The sequence below is a fragment of the Dromiciops gliroides genome, chromosome 4 (assembly GCF_019393635.1).
Source record: "Dromiciops gliroides isolate mDroGli1 chromosome 4, mDroGli1.pri, whole genome shotgun sequence".
Lineage (NCBI taxonomy): Eukaryota > Metazoa > Chordata > Mammalia > Microbiotheria > Microbiotheriidae > Dromiciops > Dromiciops gliroides.
Genome location: NC_057864.1, coordinates 182,006,993 through 182,024,610, shown reverse-complemented (window position 1 = coordinate 182,024,610; position 17,618 = coordinate 182,006,993). Strand labels below are relative to the sequence as shown.

At 39.5% G+C, this 17,618-nt stretch overlaps 1 protein-coding gene and 1 pseudogene across 8 annotated transcripts; both read left to right on the top strand.

The window, feature by feature from the left end:
* The first annotated feature begins 1,327 nt into the window (after positions 1–1,327).
* Positions 1,328–2,411, top strand: LOC122755984 (annotated as a pseudogene).
* Positions 2,412–8,929: 6,518 nt separating this feature from the next.
* On the top strand, positions 8,930–16,521 carry LOC122754506 (keratin-associated protein 4-6-like). 8 transcript variants are annotated; one of them, XM_044003024.1, is made up of 3 exons: positions 8,930–9,485; positions 14,518–14,532; positions 15,638–16,521. In XM_044003024.1, exons 1-3 carry the CDS (start codon positions 8,930–8,932, stop codon positions 16,084–16,086), a joined length of 1,020 nt encoding a protein of 339 aa, XP_043858959.1. In that variant the 3' UTR covers positions 16,087–16,521. The 8 variants fall into 8 exon arrangements, with proteins under 8 accessions (XP_043858959.1, XP_043858965.1, XP_043858963.1 ...); XM_044003030.1 differs by lacking the exons at positions 14,518–14,532; positions 15,638–16,521 and having other exon boundaries at positions 8,930–9,011; positions 9,159–9,762; XM_044003028.1 differs by lacking the exons at positions 14,518–14,532; positions 15,638–16,521 and having other exon boundaries at positions 8,930–9,051; positions 9,184–9,762.
* The last annotated feature ends 1,097 nt before the right edge of the window (positions 16,522–17,618 follow it).

Genomic DNA, 17,618 nt, shown 5'->3' with positions numbered 1-17,618 from the left:
AATCAATAAATCACAGGACTCAATAAAAAGAAAAGTTTAAAAATGACATTGATGTTGTAGCAAATACTGCTACATGCAAGTATTATCATGGTGGTCTTAAATTTCTCCTCAAATCCTTGTAATTAATTCTGCAATAAATGATGGCCAAACATCTCATGAAATGATGCTTGTTATTGTCTTTGGGAGAACAATACAAAGCACTACATTAATTCCTTTTATTACTTCCTTAAGGAAAACTTGTGAACCCTATTCTCCATTTAACTACAACTTCCTCCCCTAGTTGTGGTTGTTTATGGGCAGAATGTTTTGGCTGTCATGGCTGAAAAATCCATCACTAAATGGGAAGCATTCTGGTGCTGAACTTCTCCCTCCATAGCTCCTTTGGCCTCTGGGAAAAGGAAAAAGTCCACGTATGGTCAACAAGGCCATCCTCACACAGTAGAACCTACCAAAGTTTATGCTCAACTGGCATCATCTTCATGTAACAAGGATCAAATCACCTCCAAATCATGAAGAGTCTTCAAGGGTAGGACAAATGGAAGGATTTAAGGTGCTATCTAAAAATCCTAGTCTCAGTCTCCTGAGATAATACAATATAATCCAATCTCCTTTACTAAGTATTCACTTCTCAGTTACCCTTTTCTCTTCTGAAGTCTCTACTATCAAACACTAATAAAAATAGAACCCATGACAATGGTATCTTCACCCACATACTGCTTGCTCAAAACTCTGGAATCCTGGAATTGAACTCAAAGTTCCCACTGGTGAAATCATATGTCCCCTGTGAGTCATCTGGAGTGGATAATCATCTGCAGCACTGACAAGTTTGAAGATGCATTTTGTCACATTTTGTCCTATGGGACCTGGAAAGAAAGCAAACCTCTTCATCATTCAGATAAGATAACAACTTTTCTTGGGTCTAAATTTTAGATAATATCATAGGTTCTATGCAATTAATTAATCTATTGCTACCAATTAGCCTTATAGGTAGAGTTTCCTAATACTGTTCTAAAGGTATTCTCATGCCTTGTATCTAAAGCCCATCATGAATCATGAAATGATGCACAGAAAACAGGGATGTATAATACACTAGGATGTTGAGGTCAGGATGTCACATGACTGACAAGAAGTTGAACAAGGCAAGATGATAACACAAATGATAAGCCTAGAAGGAGGAAAAGAAATTAATGAGATGGTGAATCCCAAAAGGTCAAGGAAAAAGTAGTTTCTCTCATGAGTAAAATCAATTATTTAATTGCATGTTCACTTTTCCATCATGATAAATAATAACAAGGAAATACTCTAGGCTTGCTGACAACAGTTATTCATGAGGGTATATAAGAGGCCAGTGGGGCAAGAAGTTTTCCAAACTCAAGTCAATCCTTGACCTGGAAAGAAAACTAGAAGATCCATCCACTGACACCATGGTCAACTCCTGTTGTGGCTCCATCTGCTCTGACCAGAGCTGTGGCCAGGAAGTCTGTGAAGAGGCATGCTGTGCCCCCAGCTGCTGCCGTCCTAGCTGCTGTAGACCCAGCTGCTGCCAGTCTGTGTGCTGCCAACCAACCTGCTGCCAAACCCCTTGTTGCCGCCCAACTTGCTGTGTGTCCAGCTGCTGCCAGCCCTGCTGCCGTCCCACCTGTTGTCGTCCAGCCTGTTGCCAGACCACTTGCTGTAGAACCACTTGCTGCCAGCCTAGCTGCTGTGTGTCTAGCTGCTGCAGACCAAGGTGCTGCCAGTCTGTTTGTTGCCAACCCACCTGCTGCCGCCCAACTTGCTGCCGCCCCACCTGCTGCCAGCCCTGCTGCCGCCCTACCTGCTGTATTTCTAGTTGCTGCCAGCCCTGCTGTCGCCCCACCTGCTGCCGCCCTACCTGCTGCCAGCCCTGCTGTCGCCCCACCTGCTGCCAGCCCTGCTGCCGCCCTACCTGCTGTATTTCTAGTTGCTGCCAGCCCTGCTGTCGCCCCACCTGCTGCCAGACCACCTGCTGCAGAACCACCTGTTGCCGTCCAGCCTGCTGTGGCTCCTCCTGCTGCTGAGCACCCAGACCACCATCCATTTGGCACACAGTCATGGCTTTTCTTTCATCTTCATTTGTGAGATCAGCCACAGAAGGAGAACATATTAACACCAATCTCTTATGAGACAAGGATGGAAAATCCACTCCATTGCATGCAGAAATCACATTTGCTTATGTTTCCCTCCCCTTCTCTTCTCTTCCAAACATGGATCATCTTATCAATCTGGAATGTGGTGGTTCAAAAGGGAACAGATTCCACCAGCTCTGGGACTTCTCATTGACATTCTAAAGCTATAGCAAAGTACTATGCAGAGATCAGAATAAAAATGTTTCTTCTCATTATTACAGAAGCCAACATCAATGCAAGAAAGTCTATGAACAGAAAATATCATTCAACATTTATCTAACTCATAACTTTTTAAAGTGTTTTCTAATAAAAGCATTACCTTTCCAGAATTGAAATGTGTTGACTTCTGAATTTTTTCTTCTGATTTCATGAAAACTTCATGTCCAAAATCATTTCCACACACATTCAGAAGCTATCCTCTAGTCTTTTTGACATTGGAGAATTAAAGTAGAGAAGCTCACTGACCCATCCAGCAGAGATTTCTGCCTATAATAAAATAGTCAGGTGATATTTTGAGAGAAGTTATCATCACCTGACACCACATCACTCTTTTTCTTTTTTTTTTGCAAATTATTTTATTTTAAAATTTTCACTTCCAAATTCTCCCCTGCAGTTCATCCCACCCCCAAATCTTGAGAAGGCAAGAAATACAATAACTATTACATGAAGTCATGTAAAACATATTTCCACATTATCCATTTTTGTAGGAAAAACCACAATAAAATAAGAAAAGATGTGCTTGAAAATGTACTAAAGTTGTATCTGTTCTCTCTTGGTCGGAGGGTAGCAGTTTTCATATTCAGTACTTATCAATTGTTGGGGATCATTGTAGTAATCAGAATGACTATCTTTCACAGCTATTTATCATTACAGTATTGCCCATCCTGTGTTCATTTTTTTCCTTGGTTCTGCTTACTTCACTTTTAATAAATTCATGTAAATCTCAGAATTTTTTGAAACTATCCTCTTGATCATTTTTAACTACATAAGAGTATTCCATCACAATCCTATGCTACAAATTATTCAGGCATTTCCCAATTAGTCTGCATTCCCTCAGTTTCCAATTTGTTGCAATCACAAAACCAGCTGTTATCAATATTTTGGTAATATAGGTCTTTTTATTTTCCTTTGATCTTTTTGGTCTATAGATTTAGCAGCAGTATTGTTGGGTCAAAGGGTACACACAATTTTATAATCCTCTGGCCATATGTTCTACAACTCCCTTAATTATTAGCCATGTGTAGGAGTCAACAAGTGAAATCAACAAGCATGTTCTAGACATTCTGCTCAGCACAGAGGATAACAAAATAAAGTGAAGGCACTGAGAAGAGGGAGTTCTGGTGATTGACTTCAGGTTTGTTTGTTTGTTTTTAGTAATGTATAAGGAAAAAAATTCAGATGAGACAATGGGTTAAGGGGATCTGTTGTTACTTGTACTTCATTCTCAAAGAGGATCAATGACATTAGGAGGGTGATGTCTTGATTTACAAGTAAATTGGATTTAAGGAAGGCAGGGCTGTATAACCTCTCCAGTATCACTCTCTCCTCTGGAGCTATCTGGGTCCAGTGGCAAGATATAGATCAAGATGTGTGGAGATGTTTTCAATGTAGTGGGAGACCTTGACTATTTTTTTTAAATAAACATTTTTATTTAAAGTAAAAAAAAAATTAGGTGGGAAGCAGCAGTACAGAACTAGAAACAATGGGTCCAAATTTTGGAGAGCAGATCATCTGTTGTAAAGAAAATATACATTATAGTAACATGACAAAATGGGATGCTTTGGAAAGCAGTAGGTTCCCAATCACTAAAGGTCTTCCAAAAGAGCTAAATTATAACTTGTTTGGGTTTTTTAATTTAATGCTGCAGACCTTGACTCTTTAACATCTCAGTTTGTCTGAGGTCACACCCATTCAGTGATTAAGGATAGGTAAGAAATGAGACAAAAAAAATGGCCTCTTTTACCTACTCAAAAAATTTTAATCTGGGGTGAAAAGGCCCCCAGTGCTTCTGTCTAGAACAGAAGCAATTGATATTTATACTCACTCTCAGCCACCAAAATCCAAAACAATAAACAAGTGAGATTTGGGCTTGGGCCCTGTCGTTGACCAATCAGGAGAGCCAGTGTGATTTGGGTTTAAGGCATGGTCAATTAGTTCCATTTGAATTCCAATGGGATTAATCAAAGCCTCACTATGAAAAATGTAAGTTGTTAAAAAAAAACCCAAACAAATAAACAAATAAAACTAGGACCTATCCGTCTGGGTCTAACATAAAAGGATATCCAAAACATTGATAACTAGATATCAGATGATTTTGAGCTCTTAGCATAACCCAGAAAAGAAGCATGGAAGGGGCAGCTAAGTGGTGCAGTGGATAAAGCATTGGCCCTGGATTCAGGAAGACCTGAATTCAAATCCAGCCTCAGTCACTTGACTAGCTGTGTGACTCTGGGCAAGTCACTTAACCCTTATGGCCCTGCAAAGAAAAAAAACCCCAAAAAACCAAAACCAAAAACACCAAACAAATGAAAAGAAGCATGGAATCTGGGTGCTAGAAGGTATCTTGAATCCATTTAATTGGACTTGGAACAATCTAACAGATAATTGAAATCTTATTTTTTTAAGAATTACAGGTGCCTTAAAAATTATATAGTATAAATCCCCATGTATGCTAATTATAAAACTGAAAAATGCTAGCTTGAGTCAATTTGATTGCTCTAGCCAAAAAAGCTAAAACCAGGGATGATAGAAGTTTGAACATAGATAATAATAAGCAATGAGATAAAAGACTTTGCAATTAATAAGTGCTTTTTCATTCATTTATTAATGAAAAAGAAGTGCTTTTCCACGAATAGATACAAAGATACATAGGTATGTAATTAGATGATAGATAGATAGATAGATAGATACATGCATAGATACATAAACACATAGATACATAGATCAATTAATCCAAATGTGTTCTGGAGACAAAAGAGTTATACATAATTGTGGTGTAGCTGTAGGTGAAATATCTTTAGTATTTCCATTTAACAAACTTCAACAGAGTTATCATAGGGCACAGAAAAATTTAAAAATGGGAAATTTTAATAATCTGGGAGATGAGTGACTTCTGTATGAAGAAAAACTTACAAATTAATGAAGTATTTCATGTACAAGTTACTCTATCTTCTATGGCAAAAAGCTTCCTCTCCTTCCTTATTCCAGCCAGGAGGTGCCCCTGGGATTCCAAAAGATTTACCAGTTGAGTATAAGCTTGTTCAGGTTCTACTATGATAGAAAAGCTCCAAGTATTGCCTTAGTGACAGACTGCCTATTATTTATCTCTGCCTAATAAGTGTTCATTAAACACCTACTGTGTGAAAGTCATTCAACTTGGGACACAAAGGAAAGACAAAAACAGAAAACAAAAAATCAGCAATTGCCTTCAGGAAGTCATATATTACCATTTATAGCTCTGCTGAATTTTAAAAATTATATACCCTCAATCATCCCCTTCTTACCTGCCTTCTGGACTGTTGTAAAGAACATTTAATTAGCTTCACTTGCCACAAGTGAGGGTTAAGTGACTTGCCCAGGGTCACACAGCTAGTCAACTGTCTGAGGCTGGATTTGAACTCAGGTCCTCCTGAATCCAGGACCAGTGCTCTAGCCATTGCTCCACCTGGTTGACCCTCCCCCCCATCCCTTGTCTCAAGTTTTGACCCTCTCTAATACATTTTCAACACTAGCACCAAAATTCTTTTCATGGAGTACAGGCCTGACCATGACAACCACGCCTCTACTGCTGCCTTGTTACTATAAGATCCAATATACATGTCGGTTTCATACATACAAATCTCTTGACAACTTGGTCCCTGCCTACCTTTTCAGACTTGTTACATATTAATCCCCACACATACTCCATAATGCATTGATGCTCAGATAAACAGCATGCCATCTCTTACTTCCATGCCTTTCTATTGGCTATCCTCATTCCTAGAATTGTCTCCCACACCACCTCTGCCTCTTGTTGTTCCTATTTTCCTTCACAACTTAGATGAAGTGCCACACCCTGTAGGCAGCCTTCATGGCCCTACCAAATACTAGTGCCTTTCCCTTCATGGCTATCATGTATAGGATTTGTATGTGTCTTCCATACACTTCTTCAACCCTTATTATTTTCTTGGGAAAAGCTGGAGATATATTTCCAATGCCCAAGATGGAAATTCTTTAGTCTCTTTTGACCTTTGAACCAAGGGGAGCTTTACTTTGAATGGACAATGTGGCTTTTTCCTCTCATTTTGGAGGGGAAAACCTCAAGGAACATTAACTGCCAGAGATGAGATTTGACATTGAGCAGAGGATAAAAAACATGATAGTTTGTGAGGCTATTAGGCAATGTCAAAAACAGAAACCTGGGGGCAGCTAGGTGGCACAGTGGATAGAGCACCGGCCCTGGAGTCAGGAGTACCTGAGTTCAAATCTGGCCTCAGACACTTAACACACACTTACTAGCTATGTGACCCTGGGCAAGTCACTTAACCCCAATTGCCTCACTAAAAAACAACACAAAAAACTAAAAACAGAAACCTGTCTCCCACAGAAACAGAAACAGAGTTAGGTACAATCCAGCAAAATAAAGACTCATTTTTATTCCGATTAGCAACTGATTACATGCATTGCATGGGAACCCCTTAAAAGAGGTTCAACCCAGACTAGGGAGGGAGAATATTTAAAAACTAGAAGGGGTGGGGTGCAGTATCTGGACAATTAAGTTTTATCTCTTTATTGATGTCAATCAGATCCAGACTGATTAACTCCCTGCCTCCTGGTTTGCAACAGGATGCTCTTAATTCCATTTGCACAAATGGAAATCAGCCTGACAGTTCAAACCTTGTGTGATTAGGAGAAATGGGGTATGTGGCAGGAATATACAGATTTCATTTACAGATTTATAAAGTCCATGAATGTTGGGGAGGACAGAAAAAAAATCTCTAGCAGATAATAATGTCTCTGGAAGGACCATAAATTCTCAAATGCCTCAGGACTGAACCCTTCTTGGTTTGTGCTTTCATTGTCCTCTGAAATTTCTGACTATTTGCATACCAGCCAGGTAGAAAACTGTTACCACAAGAGACCTTTGTTGTGTTAGGCCAGGTTTTAATCCATTTCCTCTGGAAAATAAGGCAATCCTAATACATCTAATGACGTCCTTGTGTCATCCCTGTTATCTACATAAATATTATTTTCCACAAATAGAATACAAAATCCATAAAGACAAATAAAATTGAAGGCTTCTGACTATGAATTCCCAGCACATAGCTCAGTATCTGTTCATATACTGTATGTTGTGTTCGATTATTGCTTATAAAACAAATAAATGAACGAGAAGGAAAATAAGAGAAGAAACTTTAAAGAACCCTTGATAGTAATGGAATTTTTAAAAAAGAAGGCAATATGAAAGTTCACAATTTTTTTCTAGGATTGATGAAAAAATCAATATCAAATCACAGGACTTAAAGAAAAAAGGGTAAGGATGGCATTAGTGTCTTAGAAAATACTGGTATACGTAATTATTTATATGGTGGTCTCTCTTTTTTCAGCAGATCCTTTTAATTAGTACTGTAATACATGAAGACCAAATATGTTCTGAAATAATGTTTGTTATGGCCTTTGAGAGAACAATACAAAATCTCTTTCCATTTAACTACACCTTCCTCCTTTATTTTGATGTTAATGTTCTGGGCATCATGGTTGAAAAATCCATCACAAAGTGGGTGGCCTCTCTGTGCTGAGCTTCTTTCTCCACAGCTACTTTGGCCATTGGGAAAAAGAAACAAGTCCAGCTACCAGCTACAAAGCCATTCCTAATTGGTAGAAGCCACCAATGTTTATGCCCCCCATGGCATAGTCATTGTGTCATCACGATCACCTCCAAACTATGAAGAGGCATCAGAGAAGGGCAAGTAGAGGGATTTCAACTGTGATCCAAAAATACTAGTTGAAGTCTCATATACTATCATTTTAATGAAGTACTAATTTCTCAAGTCTTCTTACCTCTTCTGAAGTCTCCACCTTCAATCATTAATGAAAATAGGACCCCTGAAAATAATACAAATGGCATTTTCATATGTATATTTCATGATCAAGATTCTGGAATCCCTGGAAATGTTTTGGTGATAACATCAGTACCATATGAGCCACCAGGACTGAGAAGTGTGAGGAGGCATTTTGTCTCATCTTAGCTATAGAGTTAGGGAAGAAAGCAGACTTCTTCATTATTCATACAGGACAACAACTTTGCTTTGATCTAAATTTTAGATAATATCATAGGTTCTATGCAATTAATCTAGGAGTCACATGTGGCCTAAAGTGAAGTGTTGCCCACTGGTGCACTAAAAGGACTCTGAACAATTGTGAATAAAACACACCATGAGTCATGTATGCTCAAAAATGTATAATACACCAGGATGTTGAGGTCAGGATGTCACATGACTGACAAGAAGTTGAACAAGGCAAGATGATAACACAAATGATAAGCCTAGAAGGAGGAAAAGAAATTAATGAGATGGTGAATCCCAAAAGGTCAAGGAAAAAGTAGTTTCTCTCATGAGTAAAATCAATTATTTAATTGCATGTTCACTTTTCCATCATGATAAATAATAACAAGGAAATACTCTAGGCTTGCTGACAACAGTTATTCATGAGGGTATATAAGAGGCCAGTGGGGCAAGAAGTTTTCCAAACTCAAGTCAATCCTTGACCTGGAAAGAAAACTAGAAGATCCATCCACTGACACCATGGTCAACTCCTGTTGTGGCTCCATCTGCTCTGACCAGAGCTGTGGCCAGGAAGTCTGTGAAGAGGCATGCTGTGCCCCCAGCTGCTGCCGTCCTAGCTGCTGTAGACCCAGCTGCTGCCAGTCTGTGTGCTGCCAACCAACCTGCTGCCAAACCCCTTGTTGCCGCCCAACTTGCTGTGTGTCCAGCTGCTGCCAGCCCTGCTGCCGTCCCACCTGTTGTCATCCAGCCTGTTGTCAGACCACTTGCTGCAGAACCACTTGCTGCCAGCCTAGCTGCTGTGTGTCTAGCTGCTGCAGACCAAGGTGCTGCCAGTCTGTTTGTTGCCAACCCACCTGCTGCCGCCCAACTTGCTGCCGCCCCACCTGCTGCCAGCCCTGCTGCCGCCCTACCTGCTGTATTTCTAGTTGCTGCCAGCCCTGCTGTCGCCCCACCTGCTGCCGCCCTACCTGCTGCCAGCCCTGCTGCCGCCCTACCTGCTGTATTTCTAGTTGCTGCCAGCCCTGCTGTCGCCCCACCTGCTGCCAGACCACCTGCTGCAGAACCACCTGTTGCCGTCCAGCCTGCTGTGGCTCCTCCTGCTGCTGAGCACCCAAATATAGATTACTGATCAATGTTGAATGTAGTGACTCAAAAGTGAACAGATTCCACTAGCTCTGTGACTGCTGATTGGCAATTTAAAGCTATAGCACAGAGATACCCTAAAAGATCAGAATGAGAATGTTTCTTCCCAGAATTTCTTAAGTCAGTCACCAAATCAAGGTCTATGAAACAGAAAATACTCCTTCTAAATGTATCAAAATCATTGCTTTGTCATGTATTATTGTTTTTGTGTTTGCTAATAAAAATATCACCTTGGCAGATGAAGTATATTTAGTTTGCATGTCTTCTTCTGATTTTATGAGATGGTTTCATGTCTCAAGTTGTTTTCACACACATCTGGAAAATATTCTCATCATATGGAAGAATTCAGTCAGATAAACTCATGATCCATCCAGCAGAGATTTCTGCCTACACTGAAATTGGCAACAGAAGTTTTGAGAAAAGCCAACCTTGCTCAAGAGTGCATCACTTTTTTTCTTTCTTTTCTTTTTGTAAATTATTTTACTATTTTAAAATTTTCACTTCCAAATTGTCTGCTGCGGTCCATCCCACTCCCAATCATTGGAATGGAAAGAAATGCAATATTCATTATACATATAAATTCAAGTAAAACATATTTCCACATTAATCATGTTGTTGGGGGGGAAAAGAAAAGTAATGAAATATTTGCTTCAATTTGTACTCAGAATTATTTGTTCTCCTATGGCATTATTTTGATTTTTTTTTTTTGGAGTGATTAAGTCATGAGTTTGAGAGCTCCCATCTGTTCTCTCTCTCTGGAACAGAATAGCACTTTTCTTCATTAAGACTTTGGAATTGTTATGCATGACTGTTTTGTGTTTACATCCCTACACAAGAAGATAATACTTATAACTTTTGAGAATTGTATCTCTATTTGGACAGAGAGAAGGAGTATAGATAGAAGCTATGGGTATAAATAGACTTTGATGTGATGATATAAAGAAAATTAAAAGGTGAACAAAAGGAGTATATGTTATGAAGAGGAAAGGGGAGATAGAATGGGGTTAATTACATCATATTAAGAGGCCCCCAAAACCTATTACAATAGAGGGAAAGAAGGGAGGAGTGAGCATTGTTTAAATCTTACTCTCATCAGATTTGGTTCAAAGAGGGGAAAACATAAACAGTCATTGGGGTAAAGAAATTTAGCTTACCCTCTAGGGAAGTACAAGGGTAAGGGGAAAGCAGGGCACTGATAGAAGGGAAGGCAGAATAAGGGGAGGAAAGGAGAAAGAAAAGGGAGGGCAAATTGGGAGAGGCAGTGGTCAGAAGTAAAATACTGGTGAGGAGGAATAGGGTGAAAGAAGAAAAAAAGTACAAATAAAGGGGAAAATAGGATGGAGGGGAATAGACAGTTAGTAATCATAACTGTGAATGTGATTGGGATGAAATCTCCAGTAAAATGGAAGGGAATAGCAGAGTGGATTAAAAACCAGACTCCTACATTATGTTGTTTACAAGAAACACATTTGAAGCAGAGATAAAGGTTAATGCAGACTATAATATGCTTCACCTGAAATCAAAGAAATTATTAGGGAAAAATACCCTCATGTCCTGGAACCAAAAGGTGAACTGGGAATGGAAAGAGTCCACTGATGACCTCCTGAAAGAGATCCCACAGTGAAAACTTCCAGGAATATTATAGCCAAATTCCAGAACTTCCAGGTCAAGGACAAATTATTGTAAACAATCAAAATGAAACAATTTAAAAATCATGTTATCAGGATAACACAAGATTTAGTTGTTTCTACATTAAAGGATCAGAGGTTTGGGAATATGATATTCTGGGGGGGGGGCAAAAAGCTAGGATTACAACCAAGAATCATCAATCAGGAAAGATTAAGTATGGTCGTTCCTAAGAGAAATGGACACTCAATGAAATAGAGGACTTTTTAGCATTTCTGATGAAAAGATTAGAGCTGAATACAAAATTTGACTTTCAAATACAAGATTTTTAAACATTTTTAGACAAATTATTATTATTATTATTATTATTATTATTATTATTATTATTATTATTATTATTATTATTATTATGGCAATGAGGGTTAAGTGACTTGCCCAGGGTCACACAGCTAGTAAGTGTCAAGTGTCTGAGGCGGGATTTGAACTCAGATACTCCTGAATCCAGGGCTGGTGCTTTATCCACTGTGACACCTAGCTGCCAAATACAAGATTAAAGAGAAGCATAAATAGGCAAGCAGGAACAATAAATCATATAGGATTCAATAAGGTTAAACTGCTTATATTCTTACATGGGAAAATTACACTCCTAAATAACTCCTAAAATCTTTCCCATTATTACATTTAGATGGAGTAAACATAGAACAGGTGTGAGTTGAATATGATGGGTTGTTCATCTAAAAAATAAAGTTATGGGGTGAGAAAGAAGACTACACTGGGAGGAGAAAGGGAGCGATAGAATTGGATAAATTACCTGACATAAAAAAGCCACAAAAGAGTTTTTACAATGGAGGGGAAGATGAAAGGAGTGGGGAGATGAGAGGAAGCCCATTAATCAAACTCTCATCAAAATTGGCATCAAGAAGAAATAATATATACAGTCAGTTGGGTGTATAAAATCATACAAGATTACCATACAAGATAGGAAGAGGGAAGGGGATACAAAAAAAGAGGAAGGGCTGAAAGAATGTAGGGTAGATTAGGGGAGGTAAAATTCAGAAGAAAAACACTTTTGAGAATGGACAGGATGAAAGGAAAGAGTAGGATTAATGGGGGGTGGAGAATAGGATGGAGGGAAATACATTGTGATAATAACTGTGAAAAACACTTACAGCAAGTTTCTCTGAGAAATAACTCATTTTTCAAATATATAGGGGCCTGAGTTAAGTTTATAGAAACAAAAGGCATTCTTCAATTGACAAATGGTTAAAGAATATGCACAGGCAGTTTTCAGAGGAATTAATCAGAGTTATATATAGTCAGATAAAAATGTGTTAAGTTGCTATTGATTTGAAAAATGCAAAATAAAACAATTCTGAGATACTTACCCACACTTACAAGTGTTGGGGGCAGGTAGGTGGCACAGTGGATAGAGCACCAACCCTGGATTCAGGGGGACCTGAGTTCAAATCTGGCCTCAGACATTTGATACTTACTAGCTGTGTGACCCTGGGCAAGTCACTTAACCCTCATTGCCTCCCAACCCCCCCCCCAAAAAAAACCCAAAAAACAGAACAAAAAACAAACCAGAAATGACAAATGTTGGAGGGAATGTGGGAGAATTAATAAAGAAACTTATGGTGAAATTATATAGGGATTTAATCATTCATACCATGATAGAATTTTTTTAAGTGAGGCAATTGGGGTTAAGTGACTTGCCCAGGGTCACACAGCTAGTAAGTGTTAAGTGTCTGAGGCTGGATTTCAACTCAGGTACTCCTGACTCCATATCCACTGTGCCACCTAGGTGCCCCCATGATAGAATTTTAAATGAAGATAATAATGAGCAATGAGATATAAAAGACATTGCAGATGGGAAATTTTTCATTCCTTTATTGATGAAAAAATAACTGAGTTTTCAAGACAGATGAATGAATCAGTGAAGAAATAGATCAATTCATTAAAATTTGTTTTGGAGACTGACATAAATAACTCATTTACAATTGTGGTGTTTGAATATCTTGAGTATTTCTGTGTAGAAACTTCACCTGAATCATCATAGCAAAGGGAAAAATTCAAACATAATACATTTAAATGATCTTGAAGGTGAATGACTTCCACATAAAGAGGCACTTACACTTTAATGAAATATTTCCTGTAAAATTCATTCTTTCTCCTAGGTCTCAAAGGCCTCTTCTCCTTTTTCATTCTGGCCTAAAGGTAACCCTGGGACTCCAAAGGATATATTACATGAGGATAATCTTGGGAAAGTTCCAAGCATTGCTGTAGTGACAGACTATCTACTATTCAATCTAACCTAATAACTGTTCATTAAATGCCTACTGTGTGCAAGGCATTGTACTTGGAACAGAAGACAAAGAAAATAGTCATTGCCAGCAAGAAGTCAAATATTGCTATTTCTAGTTCTACTGACTTTTCAATTATTGCTTCTTAAGTGAATTCAAGAACCAGAAGTAAAAAAGGAGGGGGCGGGGGCAGCTAGGTGGTGAAGTAGATAAAGCACTGGCCCTGGATTCAGGAGGACCTGAGTTCAAGTCAGGCCTCAGACACTTGAAACTTACTAGCTGTGTGACTCTGGGCAAATCAATTAACCCTCATTGCCCTGGGAAAAAAAAAAGGAAAAAAGGAAAACTAACTGCAAAAACAAGACTCAATGTAATTGAAACAAAAAAAAGGGAGATATTGTCAAATTTCATAAAATCTATCCATTCTTAGAGGCAATGCAGGAATCCATCCAATCCAATGGCTAAGAAACAAACAAAGGCTAAAAATGGAATTTTAGCAAAAAAAAAATTATGGGCGATTATTTTCAAGGTGGTGTTTCTTTTCTCTTCAAATCCTTTTAATTAGTCCTGCAATAAATCATGAACAAATATCTCATGAAATAATGTTTGTTACTGCTCTGAGAGAGCAATACAAAGCACTCCACAAGCTCCTTTTATTGCTTCCTTAAGAAAACCCTGTGGGGCAGCTAGGTGGCGCAGTGGATAAAGCACTGGCCCTGAATTCAGGAGGACCTGAGTTCAAATCCAGTCTCAGACACTTGACACTACCTGTGTGACCCTGGGCAAGTCACTTAACCCTCATTGCCCCCCACACACACAAAAAAGAAAACCCTGTGAATCCTCTTTCCATTTAACTACAATTTCCTTCCCTATGTTGATGTTGTTTATAGGCAGACTCTTTTGGTTACCATAGTTTAAAAAGTCATCATTAAAGGGGTGGCCTCCTAGTGCTGTGCTTCTTCCTCCATAGATCATTTAGTCCCTGGAAAAAGAAAAAGTCCAGTTATGGCCAACAAGGCCATTCTTACATAGTAGAACCTACCAAGGTTTATGCTCCACTGGCCTAGCCTTTGTGTAGGCAGGATCACCTCCAAACCAGAATGAAGCACCAGAGTAGGATAGGTTGAAAGATTTGTGTTATGGTCTAAGAATCCTAGGCCCAATCTCAGATAACATCTCCTTAACTGAGAATTTAATTCTCCTTATCTATTTTGAAGTCTCCAGCATTAATCATAAAGAAAAATAGGTCCCCTGAAAATTAAGAAAAGTGACATCTTCACACACAGTTCTTGAATAGGATTCTGGAATCCCTGGAAATGCATTCTAAGTTCCCTTTAGTGATATCATGTGACCTTGGTGAATCATCTGGAGTGGATAATGATGACCAAGACTGGTAGGTGTCAGAAGGCATTTTGTTGCATCCTAGCCTTGGATTCCTTGAAGAAAGCAGACTTTGTCATCATTCATAGAAGAACAAAACTTTTCTTTGATCCCAATTTTGGACAACAGCAGTGGCTCCATGCAATAAATCTATGGGTACCATGTAGTCTTCAGGATACGGCCTCCCACTCCTGTTCTAAGGGTATCCTTATCCTTTGTGAATAAAGCCTGTCACAAGTCATGGAATGATTCACATAAAATAGATGTATAATTAACTTGAACATTGAGGTCAGGATGTCATAGGATTGGCCAGAAGTTGAGCAGGGAGAGAAATTTGATTAAGTACTTAAGGCAAGAAGAAAACATAAATGATGAGCCTAGAAGGAGGAAAAGAAATTAATGAGATGGTGATTCCCAAAAGGTCAAGGAAAAAATAGTTTCTCTCATGAGTAAAATCAATTATTTAATTGCATGTTCACTTTTCCATCATGATAAATAATAACAAGGAAATACTCTAGGCTTGCTGACAACAGTTATTCATGAGGGTATATAAGAGGCCAGTGGGGCAAGAAGTTTTCCAAACTCAAGTCAATCCTTGACCTGGAAAGAAAACTAGAAGATCCATCCACTGACACCATGGTCAACTCCTGTTGTGGCTCCATCTGCTCTGACCAGAGCTGTGGCCAGGAAGTCTGTGAAGAGGCATGCTGTGCCCCCAGCTGCTGCCGTCCTAGCTGCTGTAGACCCAGCTGCTGCCAGTCTGTGTGCTGCCAACCAACCTGCTGCCAAACCCCTTGTTGCCGCCCAACTTGCTGTGTGTCCAGCTGCTGCCAGCCCTGCTGCCGTCCCACCTGTTGTCGTCCAGCCTGTTGTCAGACCACTTGCTGCAGAACCACTTGCTGCCAGCCTAGCTGCTGTGTGTCTAGCTGCTGCAGACCAAGGTGCTGCCAGTCTGTTTGTTGCCAACCCACCTGCTGCCGCCCAACTTGCTGCCGCCCCACCTGCTGCCAGCCCTGCTGCCGCCCTACCTGCTGTATTTCTAGTTGCTGCCAGCCCTGCTGTCGCCCCACCTGCTGCCGCCCTACCTGCTGCCAGCCCTGCTGTCGCCCCACCTGCTGCCGCCCTACCTGCTGCCAGCCCTGCTGTCGCCCCACCTGCTGCCAGACCACCTGCTGCAGAACCACCTGTTGCCATCCAGCCTGCTGTGACTCCTCCTGCTGCTGAGCACCCAGACCACCATACATTTGACACACAGTCATGGCTTTTCTAAGAAATGCACCTCTTTCTCTTCAATTATGAGATTAGTCATAGAGGGAGAACATGTTGACACCCATCTCCTATGAGACCAGGATAGAAAACCCATTGCATTGCTTGCATAAGTTACATCTGCTTGTGTTACCCCCTCCCCCCACCACATACCACTTTCTCTTCTCTTCCACATGGATCATCTATCAATCTTGAATGTGGTCATTCGAAAGGGAACAGATCCAACAGCACTGATACCTCTCATTGGCATTCCAAAACTATAGCAAAGTACTGTTGGAGGAGATAGAATAAGAATGTTTCTTTCTAGCACTTCATAAGTCAGACACAAAAGCAAGAATTCTATGAAGCAGAATATATTCATTCTTCATTTACCCGAATCATAATTTTGTTAAATACGATATTGCTTATGTGTTTGGTAATAAAAACATTACCTTTCCAGAGCTTAAATATAATGAGTTCTGAGTGTCTTCTGATTTCATGAAACAGGTTCATCTCTGCTTTCATTTCTACATACATTCAGGAGCTATTTTCCAGTCTCATTGATATGGGATTATTCAAGTAGTGATGCTCAGTGACCCAGCCAGCAGAGATTTCTGCATGGAATAAAATAGGCAGGTGAAATTTTCATGAAAACTATCATTGTGCAAGACCGTATCACTCTTTTAATTTTCATTTTACATTATTTTATTATTTTTAAATATCTACTTCCAAATTCTGTCTTGCCATCCATCCCATTCCCTACCATTAAGAAGTAAATAGGGGCGGCTAGGTGGCGCAGTGGATAAAGCACCGGCTCTGGATTCAGGAGGACCTGAGTTCAAATCCGGCCTCAGACACTTAACACTTACTAGCTGTGTGACCCTGGGCAAGTCACTTAACCCCCATTGCCCTGAAAAAAAAATAATAACAAAAAAAGAAGTAAATAAAAACAATTATTTATTTCCCATATGAAATTATGCAAAATATATTTCCATATAAACCATGTTGTTAAAAAACAAAGACAATGGGGTAGCTAGGTGGCGCAGTGGATAGAGCACCGGCCCTGGAATCAGGAGTACCTGAGTTCAAATCTGGCCTCAGACACTTAACACTTACTAGCTGTGTGACTCTGGGCAAGTCACTTAACCCTCATTGCCCCACACAAAAAAAGGCAAGAAAGATTTCTTTCAATCTGCACCCAATCTCCATCCATTCTCTCTTTGGAGGAAAATAGCATTGTTTCACTGAAAGTACTTTGGAATTATTGTGGATCATTCTGTTGAGCACAGTTGCTAAGTCTTTCACATTTTCATATATGATCATCTTTTTTTTGTATTATGTTATTGAAATACTTGTTTAATTCCATAAAAATATATTAATGTATTTACAAAAGGCAAGGGAGGAAGATAATGAGAGAAAGGAAGTGGAAGCATTGATTTTAAATTGTTTTCTCAAAGAGTTTTGCCTCAAGGTGAAGAAGAAAAAGATGATAATCTATTCATGTGAGACAG

Bases quoted from the DNA above. Each gene is read 5' to 3' on its own strand.
- LOC122754506 (XM_044003024.1), top strand. From the start codon at position 8,930: ATGGTCAACTCCTGTTGTGGCTCCATCTGCTCTGACCAGAGCTGTGGC.